At 53.0% G+C, this 13,330-nt stretch overlaps 1 protein-coding gene and 1 long non-coding RNA gene across 2 annotated transcripts; one reads left to right on the forward strand and one right to left on the reverse strand.

Moving 5' to 3' along the window:
• Positions 1–1,717: 1,717 nt before the first annotated feature.
• Positions 1,718–8,522, reverse strand: LOC112532372. The gene is made up of 3 exons (XR_003075051.3): positions 7,829–8,522; positions 7,131–7,347; positions 1,718–6,895 (listed from the first exon to the last, which is right to left on the reverse strand). It is a non-coding gene; the product is annotated as an uncharacterized LOC112532372 (long non-coding RNA).
• Positions 8,523–8,591: 69 nt separating this feature from the next.
• On the forward strand, positions 8,592–11,096 carry MSX1 (msh homeobox 1). Its single transcript, NM_205488.3, has 2 exons — positions 8,592–9,119; positions 10,299–11,096. Exons 1-2 carry the CDS (start codon positions 8,684–8,686, stop codon positions 10,727–10,729), a joined length of 867 nt encoding a protein of 288 aa, NP_990819.1. The 5' UTR covers positions 8,592–8,683; the 3' UTR covers positions 10,730–11,096.
• Positions 11,097–13,330: the final 2,234 nt, after the last annotated feature.

A 13,330-nucleotide genomic window follows, 5' to 3' on the forward strand; every position in this document is an offset into this window, starting at 1 on the left:
CAGAAATTTGCAAAAGTTCTTTACAGGCACTTGGGGACTCATCTGAAACGTGATGAAGGGAAGGGAAGGGAAGGGAAGGGAAGGGAAGGGAAGGGAAGGGAAGGGAAGGGAAGGGAAGGGAAGGGAAGGGAAGGGAAGGGAAGGGAAGGGAAGGGAAGGGAAGGGAAGGGAAGGGAAGGGAAGGGAAGGGAAGGGAAGGGAAGGGAAGGGAAGGGAAGGGAAGGGAAGGGAAGGGAAGGGAAGGGAAGGGAAGGGAAGGGAAGGGAAGGGAAGGGAAGGGAAGGGAAGGGAAGGGAAGGGAAGGGAAGGGAAGGGAAGGGAAGGGAAGGGAAGGGAAGGAAGGGAAGGGAAGGGAAGGGAAGGGAAGGGAAGGGAAGGGAAGGGAAGGGAAGGGAAGGGAAGGGAAGGGAAGGGAAGGGAAGGGAAGGGAAGGGAAGGGAAGGGAAGGGAAGGGAAGGGAAGGGAAGGGAAGGGAAGGGAAGGGAAGGGAAGGGAAGGGAAGGGAAGGGAAGGGAAGGGAAGGGAAGGGAAGGGAAGGGAAGGGAAGGAAGGAAAGGAAAGGAAAGGAAAGGAAAGGAAAGGAAAGGAAAGGAAAGGAAAGGAAAGGAAAGGAAAGGAAAGGAAAGGAAAGGAAAGGAAAGGAAAGGAAAGGAAAGGAAAGGAAAGGAAAGGAAAGGAAAGGAAAGGAAAGGAAAGGAAAGGAAGTACTGCCCTGAGCTGCAAATAATTGAGATAGTCTGGTGGGTTTTTTATTCATTTGTTGATTGGTTGGTTGGTTTTGTTGATGTTGGGCTGTGAGATACTAGTTTGAGTCTGTCAGGCTGAGTCATGCATTACAGTGAAGTGCGTAACAGGGACAATGGGACTGCAGCTCTCTGGGATGCCTTTTGCCTGACAGCTCTTGTGCACTGTAAATCCAGGCTGGATGATGAGTATTTGGTAGCTGTCAGCTTTAATGACTTCCTTGACAACTGGTTGCCTCCACTGAGGTCGCCAGGATAGAGCAGGTGAGACAGGGCTGGCGAATGCAGTGGGACCAGCTCAAGAGGGGGCCAGCTCAGGAAGGGATGCAGCAGGGCTGGGTCAGGAAGGGGGATACAGTGAAACCAGGGAAAGTCCCAGCTCAGCACCAGGGTGAATCCAGGTGGGCAGTGCTAGAGGGGATGCTGGGGGGCTCTGGCACTGCCTGCTGTGCTGGAGCAGCCACAGTCATCCAGCTGGGGGCACGCAGGCCCACAGACCTTTCTGAACTCCTCTGAGGAGGATTATAGAAAAGTCTCACGGTGCCTGTTTAAACAAGTGTGTCTGAGCAGGAAAATCAAACAGACAGGGAGCGACTTTGGTTTCTCTGCTTATACGATGCCTGAAATGATAAGTGAGGATATATTTTCACATAATTGGGCTGTGTCAAGGTACTGGCCATTTGATCAGATAGGGGCTTTCTACGTAGTCTCACATCAGAGGACGAGTAAACTACAAATTAAGGCAGGCTTCAGATTTTGTCTGCAAAGTAGCCAAATCAATTGAATTTTATCCCTAAAGGTCATGCCAGTGGGGCTGGCTGGGGGCAGGCAGGGAACACAAAAGGGCAGAATAATGTCCCAGGATAACTGAATCCAAAAAACCGGGAGGAGAAAGGGAGTAAAATGGCTGAAAAGAGGGCTTGATCACTACTGAAAACTCACAAGTTCTGGAAAGATTACCTCCATCTCTGCATCCCAGGAGGACTCCATCTCCCTGCAATATGCCTGTGAGTGGTCAGAAAGCTTCTCTCCTCCACTTGAGGACTGCAATAATGACTACAAGGAGTATGGTGCTGCTTGAAGGGCTGCTAGAGGTTTTGCCCTGAGTGATGGAAACAAAACAGCTGTTGAAAGACAAAATGACTCAACACCAATAGACAACCCACACTTGTTACATAAATAACGTCAAAAACGCATATGCAGGGAATAACATGAAGGCAGCTCAAGGCAGCCTGATGTCGAGAAATGTTATCTCTTCTGTTCCAAGTCCTAATCAGCCCGGCAATGGGCAAGCCAGGAACATTTTTGATTATGTCTACGCTTGCAGTTGATGGAAAATCTGAGACAAACATAAGCTTTCTGAAAGACAAATCCAGTTTCCCTACAAAATATTTGGGATTTTTCCCCCTCCTCCTCCGGCAGTGGAATTGTTTGGTTACACTGGTCTATTAGAATGACGTAACTCACAGTATCATATCCAACCATCAGCCGCCACTCAGCAGAAGGATGTGGTGAGATCACATCTCCAAAATAATTAAGCGCTGCAGTTCCCAAAGAGGAGGTCACATCTCACCAGGACAGTTCCAACTGTTTGCGGATGGCTTTGGTAGTTACAGGAGTGTGATGTAACTTTGTTTCTCCATAGACAGTCTGGAAGATACCTGGCACCAGTTATGCTGCTGCGCAACTGTAGTTTCCTTTGCACGGGGAAATTAAAAACCATATCAGTTCCTCCAAAAGTAATGCCTCCTATTTATTTCCAAGGAAATTACAACTGATAACACTGCTTGATAGAGCAAATTCTCAGATACAAGACACTCTTTTTCAACACGGTCACTACCATTAGCTCTGCAATGAACAAGAGTCTGCACGCTGAGCTTTTAAAGATCTGTACCAACAGAGTCACTGTCACCACTTCTGAAATGTACCATCTACTACCTCACTGTGCTCACACCCACTGTTTAGCCTCTAGAAATAGTCAGCAAGCATCTGTGAATGTCACTGGGTGCCATTTTTTCTGTATGGAGGAATTCAGTGATACACCTTTGCTTCATCTGCACTTTGATGTCAGACATCACTTTGTCAGACTGCCCCTCTGCTGCCATCTGTTACATGGCAAAAATGTAGTGGTATATTGGTGGGAGGGTTCAACCTCTACTGCCACATCACCAACATCTGTCACTGATGTTGCGGGTCAACAGAATAAAACAGGAGGCATTACTTTCGGAGTAGCCCTCATATTTTCAGGCCTCGTTTTTTACAGATGCAAATGAAAGAGGGAGGCAGAGGAGACAGACATGATCAAGAAGGGGTGCAGGAAGGAGCAGACCACCTCCAGCCTCAGTGCCCTCTGCTGTGCTCAGGAGGCAGCAGCTGTAGGAAACCCCTCTGCGCAGGCACTACTGCACGCAGGCATTGGCTCTCCTGAGATATTTCTTTCAGTGTACTTTTTTTTTTTCTTTCCCTAGGAGCTGATTATTATCTATACGAAATGTATTTCCTTCTGAAAACTTTTTACTGTTGTTGTTTTTCCATTCACATCAACATTTCTCTTGGCAACAAACTTTCTATTAGGAACAAACTATTGGGACTGTCTCGCTGTCCTTTACATACAGATATTTTCCAGCAGTTTAGAAAGAGGTAAGGAATAACTTGTACACAACAAGAGAAGAAGCAAGGGCTTATTCCAATGATCCTGCAAGTTTGGAGTATTTCATCTTGTTCAAAAAAGAAAGAAATAAATAAAATCCTAAACTATGTCCTTGTGAGCAAATGATTAGAAGAAGGCTGGGAATACAATAATTACCCCATTGGAAACCCAGACCGCAGTCAAACAATACAGCTTTTGTAAACTGGCCTCGCCTGTAAAAAATCTAGGAAATCTCATAACTAGAGCTGGCTAAATCCTTTTCTTATGCAACAATATGTAAAAAGCTCCTGAGAACCGACGAGTAAACACGGAAACGCTGTAAAATGGCAGCATAAGGAACTTGCTCTGAGCATCAGAGATCGCCTCGGCAGTACCAGTGTGAATTCTTCCAACCACAAAGTATTTTCTCATGTTAAAGAATTTGGGGCAAATTACATTTCGTGACATTTTGCCAATAAACAAGCACGCAAAGACCAAAAAAAAAAAAAAAAGAGGGACTCGTTGTAATCTACCTTGATCATGGGGAGTTCGGGGGGGGGCAAAAGGAACTGGGAGTGAGACAGAGCGCGGCTGTGAATGGGCGTCCTTTGAGGGAGCGGAGATCATTTATATCCTTCATATTTTATAGTTTTGCCTCTAGGAAAGAAAAGACCGGCGGAGCCCGGACTATCATTTACTCATAATGATCGCATTCAATCTAGTGATTCACAGTGAATCATGTAATAAGGTTTCCATTTTGCGCATGGAGAAAAGAAGGAGGGGTGGTTAAACTTTGTTTAGTCCTCATTCATGCCCCCGGCCTCCTATTTCCCTTGAATTGTCCAGTTCAAATGACTCACCCATGGGACGATGGTTTTTTCGTTGTATTTTCTTTTTTATATATATATTTATATATAATATTTTTCCCTCCCTTACCCCCCAGCAATAAAAAATCCCTGCAAGGGGAGCTGACAGGTTAATTGTACCCTTGCTCATTTTTCCTTCCAGCACCGTTTCATCCGAGAACGCCTCGCAGGGGCTGGGACTGCTTGCACGGCCTCTCAGGGCCGGGGCCAGGCGGGGGCTGTGCAGTGCTGTGCCGTGCCCTGCCGTGCCGTGCCGTGCCGTGCCATGCCATGCCTTGACGTGCTGTGCCGTGCTAAGCTGTGCCGTGCGGGTCGTTCAGAGCGTCTCTTTGCAGTAGCAACGAGAAAGAGGAAAAACGTCTTCTTTTTCCTTCCTTCCTTTCTTTTCTTCCTTCCTTCATTCCTTTTTTTCTTCCTTCCTTCCTTTTTCCTTCCTTTTTTTCTTTTTTCTTTGGCATTTGGGTCCCCTGGAAACAGTGGGGCCAACCCACTCCACACACCCCTCCTGAAGCTTTCAGTGAAGACGAGGGGGTTTCAGCATTTCAGCCTCTGCTCCCCACCTGGGTGCCAGGCAGACTCCACTCCACACCCGGGCATACACATCTGTGGCCCAATGGCTCACTGCTGGGTGCAGCAGCGGGATGCTCACTTTGCTTTGGGACCTTTGGCATCTGTGAGCATTCAAGGTCAAAATAATAATAATAACAACAACAATAATTAATAGTGAAAGGCAAAAACAAAACAAAACAACAAAACCGAGGAGAGCTCGGAGTAAAGCTTTGGGGTAGGAAGGGGCCGGCTGGGACCAGGAGGCCGTGGGATCTCATCCCATGAACACTTTTTCCTCCACTCTCGCTGAGAAGCAGTTGGAATCCCCTACAGAACACATGAAATGAGGGGGGGGAAGGCACCGAGGAAAGGCAGAGGGGATGGTACGCAAATGCCGGCCCCAAATGCCCCTGGAAAAGAGACGCTTCTCTGGTACATCTGCAGGAGCTTTAAAAATAACGCTGAAGTCAAACAGGCGTGTTGTCACTAAAGAGGAACCGCTGCCTTCGCCATGGGGCTAGCACCAAGGCAGCCAAGTTCCCTCTCGGGCAAAGCAGAGAGTCTCGAAGTCTGCTTGACATCTTGAAGCTTAAATAACCGTAAGGCATTGTTACTCCCTGGCAGCAAAGTGCCTCGTTACGCCTGATTGAGCTAATTGCTTTGAAATAGGATATATTATCTATAATTATAGAGATCTTGGAGGAGACGGGTAGCCTTTTCTTTCATCTTTTTCAAGTGCATCATAATGTCGCGATCAAATTAATTTGGGCCACTTGAAATAGTGCTTTCCTTTCAGCTCCGCTCTCGAGCCTCGAAGGAGCGGGGGTGCGGTCGTGCACAGCCCCGGCACCTCTCCGGGAGCAGCCTCGGTGTCTGAAGCCCTAAAAGTAGTTTGGGTTCTGTTCGATTTGGGCAGAAAGGGAGAAGGAGAGGGAAGGGGAAGAAGCGAGGTATTTTCGTATTTTCAGTGGAGCAATGACTGGAGCGGGAGGGAGTTGGCACTTGAAGGGCGTTTCAGGCTCGTAAAACCCGCGAGGCAGTGTTACCGCTTGCCATAGATCTTCGCTATTTGCGAAGCGTCCCCCCGGACGGAGCCGATCGGGTGGCAGGGGCACGCGGGGAGCGCGCAAAGAGCGCGCAAAAAGCGTGCAGCGGTGCCCGGTGCGGGCACAACCGCGCATCCCCGTATCCCCGTGTCCCAAAGTCCTCCAGGGCTGCCCCGTGTCCTAAGAGGGAGAAATAAAATAGAAACAAGGGAAACAACAACTCTCTTCTGTCCTACCCCTGCCTTTAAGTCAAAAGATAACGTTTACAAAAGGCAGACAATGCCCTGAATCGGCTCAGCGCTGCCTCCGGTCCTCCCTCCCCATCCCCCATTGGCTCCCACCAGCGTTTGTTGTTGTATTCCCACCGAAATAAAACGCGATGGGTAATGGCTTTGCCTTGCGCATTCATCCCCTGAAACGGGACTGTTTGGGATGCTAATTGCCCAATATTGTTATCTTGCACAAGTGCCTTAAGGGCAGCGCACGGCTCCCCATAAAAGCCCTAGGCTGGAACAACCACCAATAAAGTCACCTATTCCCCCCCCTTCCTCTCCCCCCTTACGTCCCGCCCTGCCCTTCCACTTCGGTTTCCCTTATAGGAATATAAGAACGAGGCACCTAAAAGCAGGTGAGGGCACCAACGCGTCAGCACACAGAATCCCTAAATACCAGCGCCGTTCACACGGCGATAAGGAAGAGAGCCCGGTGTGCCGAGCATCTCCCGCTAAACAAGAAAAACCATCCCGGGGCAGATTTCGTTTTGTAAATCGGATTTCTCCCTTCCTTACCCAAAGCCCGCGTGTTTCATTTAGAAAGGAAAGAAGGAACAAGAAAGGGAGGAAAGTTCGCTGCCCGTCTGCTTGCCGGCAGTGCGAGTGAGAGCCGAGCGCTCGCTACGATGCAGGGATTAAAACACCACCAAGTGTGACAGAAACATAAGCACGAAGCGTTCAGTGCAGGGGGGGATGCAGCGCTGGTTATCACGTTATCAATGAGCGCGGATCCTTCTCTCACTGCGGGACGCGGGCTGAGCTCCTCAAACCGCAGAGACATCCCAATGTCCTGCGAAAGACGTAGGGGAAAAGAGAACAAAACAAAACAAAAAGAATAAGAGCAGCCCTATTTTTTCTTTTCATATTTCCATCAAAAAGGAGATCGAAAGCAGCCCAGGGAGGGCTGGTGAGCACATCACTTTATTATGCCTTTTTTTTTTTCTTTCGCACGGTTACGTTTGGGATGAGGATAAAATAAAATTAAAAAAATGAGATCAAAATAAAAAATAAAGCCATGATCCTACCTGTAGGATCGAGGGGACAAGGCGGCACACAACGCACCGCTATTTGGGTTCTTAATTCGGGGTTGGGGCGCATCTCCTTACGGTGGGAGCGCCAAACCCTTCTGTCCGCCCCGGCACGCCGCTGTCCCAGGGCCGAGGCGCCTCGCTCCCCCGATGCGGGTTAACGTCCTCAATGGTCCCCTCCGGGCCGCTCCTTTGATCCGGCCGCTGCTGGCGCCTAAAAACAACATCGCTTGTCTGCCTATTAGAGGCACTGACTAATCGTGACAGATTGTTTATTCTCGCAATTAGCGATGCAGCCGCTCCTCCGAGAGCTGCCCCCCCCCCCCCCCTCCTCCACTCCCGCCCTGCCCCGCCCCGGCCCGGAGGGGGCTGCGGACAGCGGGATATCGGCCCCGGCCCCGCGGGGTGCGCTGTGCTGCGCCGGGAGGAGGCATCCGGAGCTGCGTGCGTCGGGAGTAGGGATGCAGGGCAGCACCCATTGTATGCAGAGCATACGTATCATATATACACCCCGTCCGTGCGCGGTGTGCGGAGCTGAGCGAGGGACGATCCATTCCAATCAGACCCCCGTTGCTTATCGGCTCATAAAACCTCCATTCTATCAATTCATTCCGTAATATATCTGCCGCTCATCTCCCATCTTTATTGAGTCCGGCTAAAAGGGATTTCTCCGGCCCTCCCGTTTGGATAATTACCCCTAAATGAGTGCGGAGCCTCCTGTGCTTGGCGAAGATGACAGCCCCGCAGCTATCAATAAACTTTTCGCAGCGAGCGGCCATCGCGATGTGAGAGCGGCCCCCGGTACCGCACGTCCGTCCTGGGCGCGGGGATAAGGGCTCGTAACGCGCATTTACAAAGGCGAATAGCCGGGATTTCATGGGGCGGGGGTTGGGATGCTCCTTTTTAGGCGAGCGAGCATTTAATCATCCCACGTCACGCACGCACCTAAGCCACGGGACACGGAGCAAACACACCTCGGGGCCGACGTTCATTTCAAAACAAACCAAAACCCCAAACAGCACTTTTTTTTTCTTTCCTTTTCCTTTTTTTTTTTTTTTTTTTTCTTTCTTCTTCCTCTGCGACACGGAGCCCCCCATGCCCAACCCAGCCCCAGATTCGGGCCGCTCAGCTCCGTTCCTCCACCGCCGTTTCCCCGACGTTAGCAAACATACTCCCGACGTCTGAGCCCCACCCGGTGCCGTGTCCCCAGCCCGTCCCCAGCCTGTCCCCAGCCCGTCCGCCCGGGCCTTCCCTCCGAGCGCAGCGCACCCCCCGCTCCCCACGCCGCCCCGACGGCCGCGCCGCGCCACGCCGCTCCCCCTCCCTCTCCCGGGGCCGCCGTCGGGCCGCCGTCGCTCCTCAGCCAATGGGGAGCGCCCGCCCCGCCCTCCTGCGCGCTGATTGGGCGGCACCGCCTCCCGCGCCGCTTTATCAACCGTCGCCGCCCGCCGCGGGGCCGGACCGCGCCGACGGCTCCCGCGCCTCCGCCGCGCCCTCATGAGCCGCGGCCGCCGCTCCCGCGGAGCACGGCGACAGCGGGGCCGCCCTGCATGGCCCCGGCTGCGGACATGACCACCGCGCCCACCGGCGTCCGCAGCGACGAGCCGCCCGCCTCCGCCTTCAGCAAGCCCGGCGGCGGCCTCCCCGTCGCGGCGGCGATGGGCGGCGAGGAGGAGAGCGACAAACCCAAGGTGTCCCCTTCCCCGCTGCCCTTCAGCGTGGAAGCGCTCATGGCCGACCGCAGGAAGCCGCCGGGCGGCAGAGACGGTCCCGAGGGTTCCGGGCCCCCTCTGGGCTCCGCCCGAGCCAACCTCGGCGCTCTGACGACGGAGGCACCGACGTCGCCGCTGCCTCTCGGCGGCCACTTCCCGTCCGTCGGGGCGCTGGGCAAGCTGCCCGAGGACGCGCTGCTCAAAGCAGAGAGCCCCGAGAAGCCGGAGCGGAGCCCCTGGATGCAGAGCCCCCGCTTCTCGCCGCCCCCGCCCAGTAAGTAGAGGTGGGAGGGGGAGAAGCGGAGCCCGGGGTCGGACTGCGCTGCGCGGCCGGGCGGGGGTTTCCAAACCACCGAAACGCTGAGAATGTCGCCCGAAGGCGGCGGCTCCGGAGGAGAAGGGAGAGGGCGCGTCAGGGCGACTGCCGGGCCAAATGTTAACCGGGGAAGGGAGGGAAAAAAAGTGAGGAAAAAAATCAGCTCTGCCCATACAGTTAACTCTGGGCTCAGTCTGCGAGCGGCACTCGGCCTCAGCGGGGTTTTGGATGTTTTTATTTCTTTTTTTGAAAGTGGCACTAAGTATTTAATAAGGACCCGCAGAGACGCGGTCCCATCAGTGCCTCCGCGTTTGTGCGGGCTGCGGCCCCCCGCGCCTCTCTCCGAAGTGCTTTATTCCGACAGTCCGATGAGCGGCGGTTCCCGTCGTTTCTCTGCCTTAATACGGAGGGATGCGAACTAAGCCCGACGCTGAGCGGCGGCATCGCGGAGGCCCGCGGTGTCCCCGGAGCGGGGCGAGCAGCGCGGGGGCTGCCTTTGGGTGCTCACCTCTTTGCTTCTGCCTCTGGAGAAAGGAACGTTGCCCAGAAAGTGGATTTATTTAATTAGAGAAGTGAAAGTTGTTTTGTACTGTTTTTACTTAAGTAAACCTGAGGCAGAGCAAGGAGGACCCCGTAATAATATTAAATACGAGGAGTGCTGATAGAGAGGCCGTGTGTGAATGCGCAGTCCCTCATTAATTACATGTTTAATCATGTACCCGGGGGCCTGATGAAGAGGCTGTGAGCCCCAGAAGCCAGCCCAGCCCTTTGAGTCTATCCTCTTCCCTTAATTCAGATAAAGGGATGCTGCGAGTCTCTGCAGGGCCCGATCCCTTCGTGTGTGCTCCGGATGGGGGTTTGCCGTGGGGCCAGAGGAGACTTCCCCACGGAGCTCAAATGGCTGTGAAGGCTCTCGGTCAGGAGTTTTAAAACTCTGTGAAACTTAGGGAAATAGCCGTGTTCTTCATGGGTTTTAAGCTTGCCCGGGTAGGGAAACCCAACAGATCCAAACGGTGAAGGTTTCTGAGGCTTTGCTTTAAGAGGAATGGGGACGTGATGTTCCCCCGACGGCTCTCCTAGGGCGTACCAGGCTGCTGCTAACCCGTGTCTCTTCCTCTCCTCACTGCTGCGGTTCAGGGCGGCTGAGCCCCCCCGCCTGCACCCTGCGCAAGCACAAGACCAACAGGAAGCCCCGGACGCCCTTCACCACGGCCCAGCTGCTGGCCCTGGAGAGGAAATTCCGCCAGAAGCAGTACCTGTCCATCGCCGAGCGCGCCGAGTTCTCCAGCTCGCTCAGCCTCACCGAGACGCAGGTGAAGATCTGGTTCCAGAACCGCCGTGCCAAGGCCAAGCGGCTGCAGGAGGCCGAGCTGGAGAAGCTGAAGATGGCAGCCAAGCCCATGCTCCCGCCTGCTGCATTCGGCATCTCCTTCCCGTTGGGCGGCCCAGCAGTGGCCGGCGCATCCCTGTACGGAGCCTCCAGCCCCTTCCAGCGAGCGGGGCTGCCCGTGGCCCCTGTGGGACTGTACACGGCGCACGTGGGATATAGTATGTACCACCTTACATAGGGCCGAGCCGCCCGTGCGGGCCCCCGGCAGAGACTTCTCCGCTCCCTTCATCCAGACCTTCAACCCTGGGATCTGTTCTGTGCCTGGCAGGAAGGAACCCGTGGTGCGGCCTTGCTGGCACCTGGGGAAGGAACTGTGGCAGAGAAAGGGCACAAAGGCAGCCCAGTAGGACATTTCTGCAAGGCGAGGGTGGGAGGCAGAGCCGCCTGTCCCGTCCCTGCAGGGCAGCTGTTAACCTGTGGCCATTCCTCCGCCAGCTCCTGAGGAAGGGGCTCTCTCTGTGTACTATGTAATATACTGTATATTTGAAATTTTATTATCATTTATATTATAGCTATATTTGTTAAATAAATTAATTTTAAGCTACTGTTTGCTTCATGTACTTTCTTTGCTCCTTGCTCTGCTGGTGATTACACCAGACCAAATGTGTGTGGGGGACAGGAGAGCAGACTGGCCCTGCCAGAGGCTATTCCTCCTGCCTGGGAGCAGCACACACCTGAGACAATGAAGCTGTGTCTCCTTACCCTGCGGCTGCCTGAGATTCTTTCCCTTGTCCTCTTTAGAGCAGCATCGCTAGCTCTGGGGTCGTTGATGTTGTAGTGACTGCCCCAAGCATCTGCGTGGCTCAGCCGGGAGGAAATCATTCCTGTTTTTTCCCTTCTTGCCGGGAAGCAGCCAGGCTGCAGCCCCGACGGCTGCGGGGATGGGTTGACCTGTTACTCCCCGTCGGGGCCGAGCTCGGGGGGAGACCGAGGGCTGGTCTTCCAGCACATCTCCGTTCTGCAGCCCAAGCTCAGAGGATGAGAAAGCCCTGTAGGGCGCTGGGGAGGACAGGGGGTTATCGGGGTCGAGGTGGTGCGGGAAAAGTTTTATGACCAGAGGCGATGCTGGGGCTGGGGGTGAGGTAGCGGGGTCGGAGCTGCCCGAGGATGGGGTATGGAAATAGAGTTGTATGTGAAGATGCAGCCCTCGGAGAGCCATGCTGCCCTGGGGACGGCGGGCAGGGACCGCTCGGCGCCTGTCCCTGCTCGGCACCGCGGATCCGGGCAGCCCGCAGCGGCCGACCCCGCTGGGAGCGGTCTCCGCGGCCGGGCACAAAGCTCCGGACACGGCCGAGGCAGCGGGCTGCTCTGCTGGGCTGTGCTGTGCCGAGCCGGGCCGCCCTCCGTCCACCGGCACCGCAGCCGCCGCATCCCCGCGCCGGGTGACAGCCCAGGGAGCCTTCATTGCCCCCAGACCCAGTTTCGTTGTGCGGGTCGTTAGAGTGAGGGAGCGTTGATTTCCCTTTTTAATACATATATGTATATATATTGCGTAGTGCTTTGTCTTCACTTTCAGGGAATGAGCGCAGAGAAATTGGGACTATTGGGACTTTCTCTAGGTTTTTGGTTGTTTTTTTTTTTTTTTCCATTCTTTTTTTTCCCCCCCTTTCTTTTTCTTTTATTTTTTTCCCCTGCTGCTTTCATTTGCAGCAATTTAAAACGTTAAGGTTGAGGCAAAGTTAGAAGGAAAATAATTGCTGTAATGAGGCTGGGCAATCTTCTGCAGGCACCGCGGCTCCAGCGAGACTGTAGCTGGGGGCGAGGCGGGACTTTTATCATCCTCTAAATATCAATGATGCTTTCAATAACTCAGCGAAACAACATACCTGAACCCAACCGCTTTCTGCAGAGCTCGCAGCTCTAATCCCCCTCTTCTCATCTCTCACTCCTTCGCTGGGCTGGGGTGAGTGGGTGAGATGGGTTTTTTTCTTTTTTTTCTTTCTTTTCTTTTCTTTCTTTTCTTTCTTTTCTTTTCTTTTTCTTTTTCTTTTTCTTTCTTTCTTTTTTTTTTTTTTTGGTGTGTCTTTTTTTTTTTTTTCCTTTTTTTTCTTATTTTTTTTCTTTCTGTCTTTTTTTTTCTTTCCTGCCTTTCTTTTTCCGATCGCTCCCTTTCTGTGTGCCGGTGCCTGTGATCCTGACCCCAGCGCCCATCGCCGCGCCGCACGGCCGCAGCGCACTGCCGGCTTTTTCCCACGTTGCGTGTCCGGCAGAAAAGGGCTGGAGATAAACTTCGCCTCCGCGCGATTAGAGCGCGGCTTTTGGGGGGAAGATCTAATCGCGCAGTGGGCAGCGCTTAGCCAGAAAAGACGCTCTTTAAAAAAGAAAGAAAGAAAAAATAGAGAGAGATTTGAAGCAGCGAGCACCGCTGGAGCCGTCCCCGCAAGCCCTCTCCGCCCGCACCTTCGGGTTGCGGCGCAGCAATGCGGGGCTCCGGGCGAGGCGGGACCCTTTCATCTCTCCGCTTTGTCTGTATTTTTTTTTTTTTTTTTTTTTTTTTTACATTATGTCAACTCGGGATGGATATTCGAAGCGCAGGATTCCTATTGAACGTGTCTTTGCTTTAAGATTTCCCCCTGACCCTTGGGCTAAAGTCCTTGGTTGCTCAATTAAACCCAGATGAGAACAATTAATAACTAAGTAATGACAATAAGTTGGGAATCACACGGATGAACGCTCTATGTGAATAGGAAAACCTCACACAAAAGAGCAAAAAGGATTTGTCGGCTCTTTTTAAGGGGGAATTGGCTTTTCTTTTTTCTTGCCTCTGGCTTACCAGCAA

This window comes from Gallus gallus, chromosome 4, assembly GCF_016699485.2.
Source record: "Gallus gallus isolate bGalGal1 chromosome 4, bGalGal1.mat.broiler.GRCg7b, whole genome shotgun sequence".
Classification (NCBI taxonomy): Eukaryota; Metazoa; Chordata; class Aves; order Galliformes; family Phasianidae; genus Gallus; species Gallus gallus.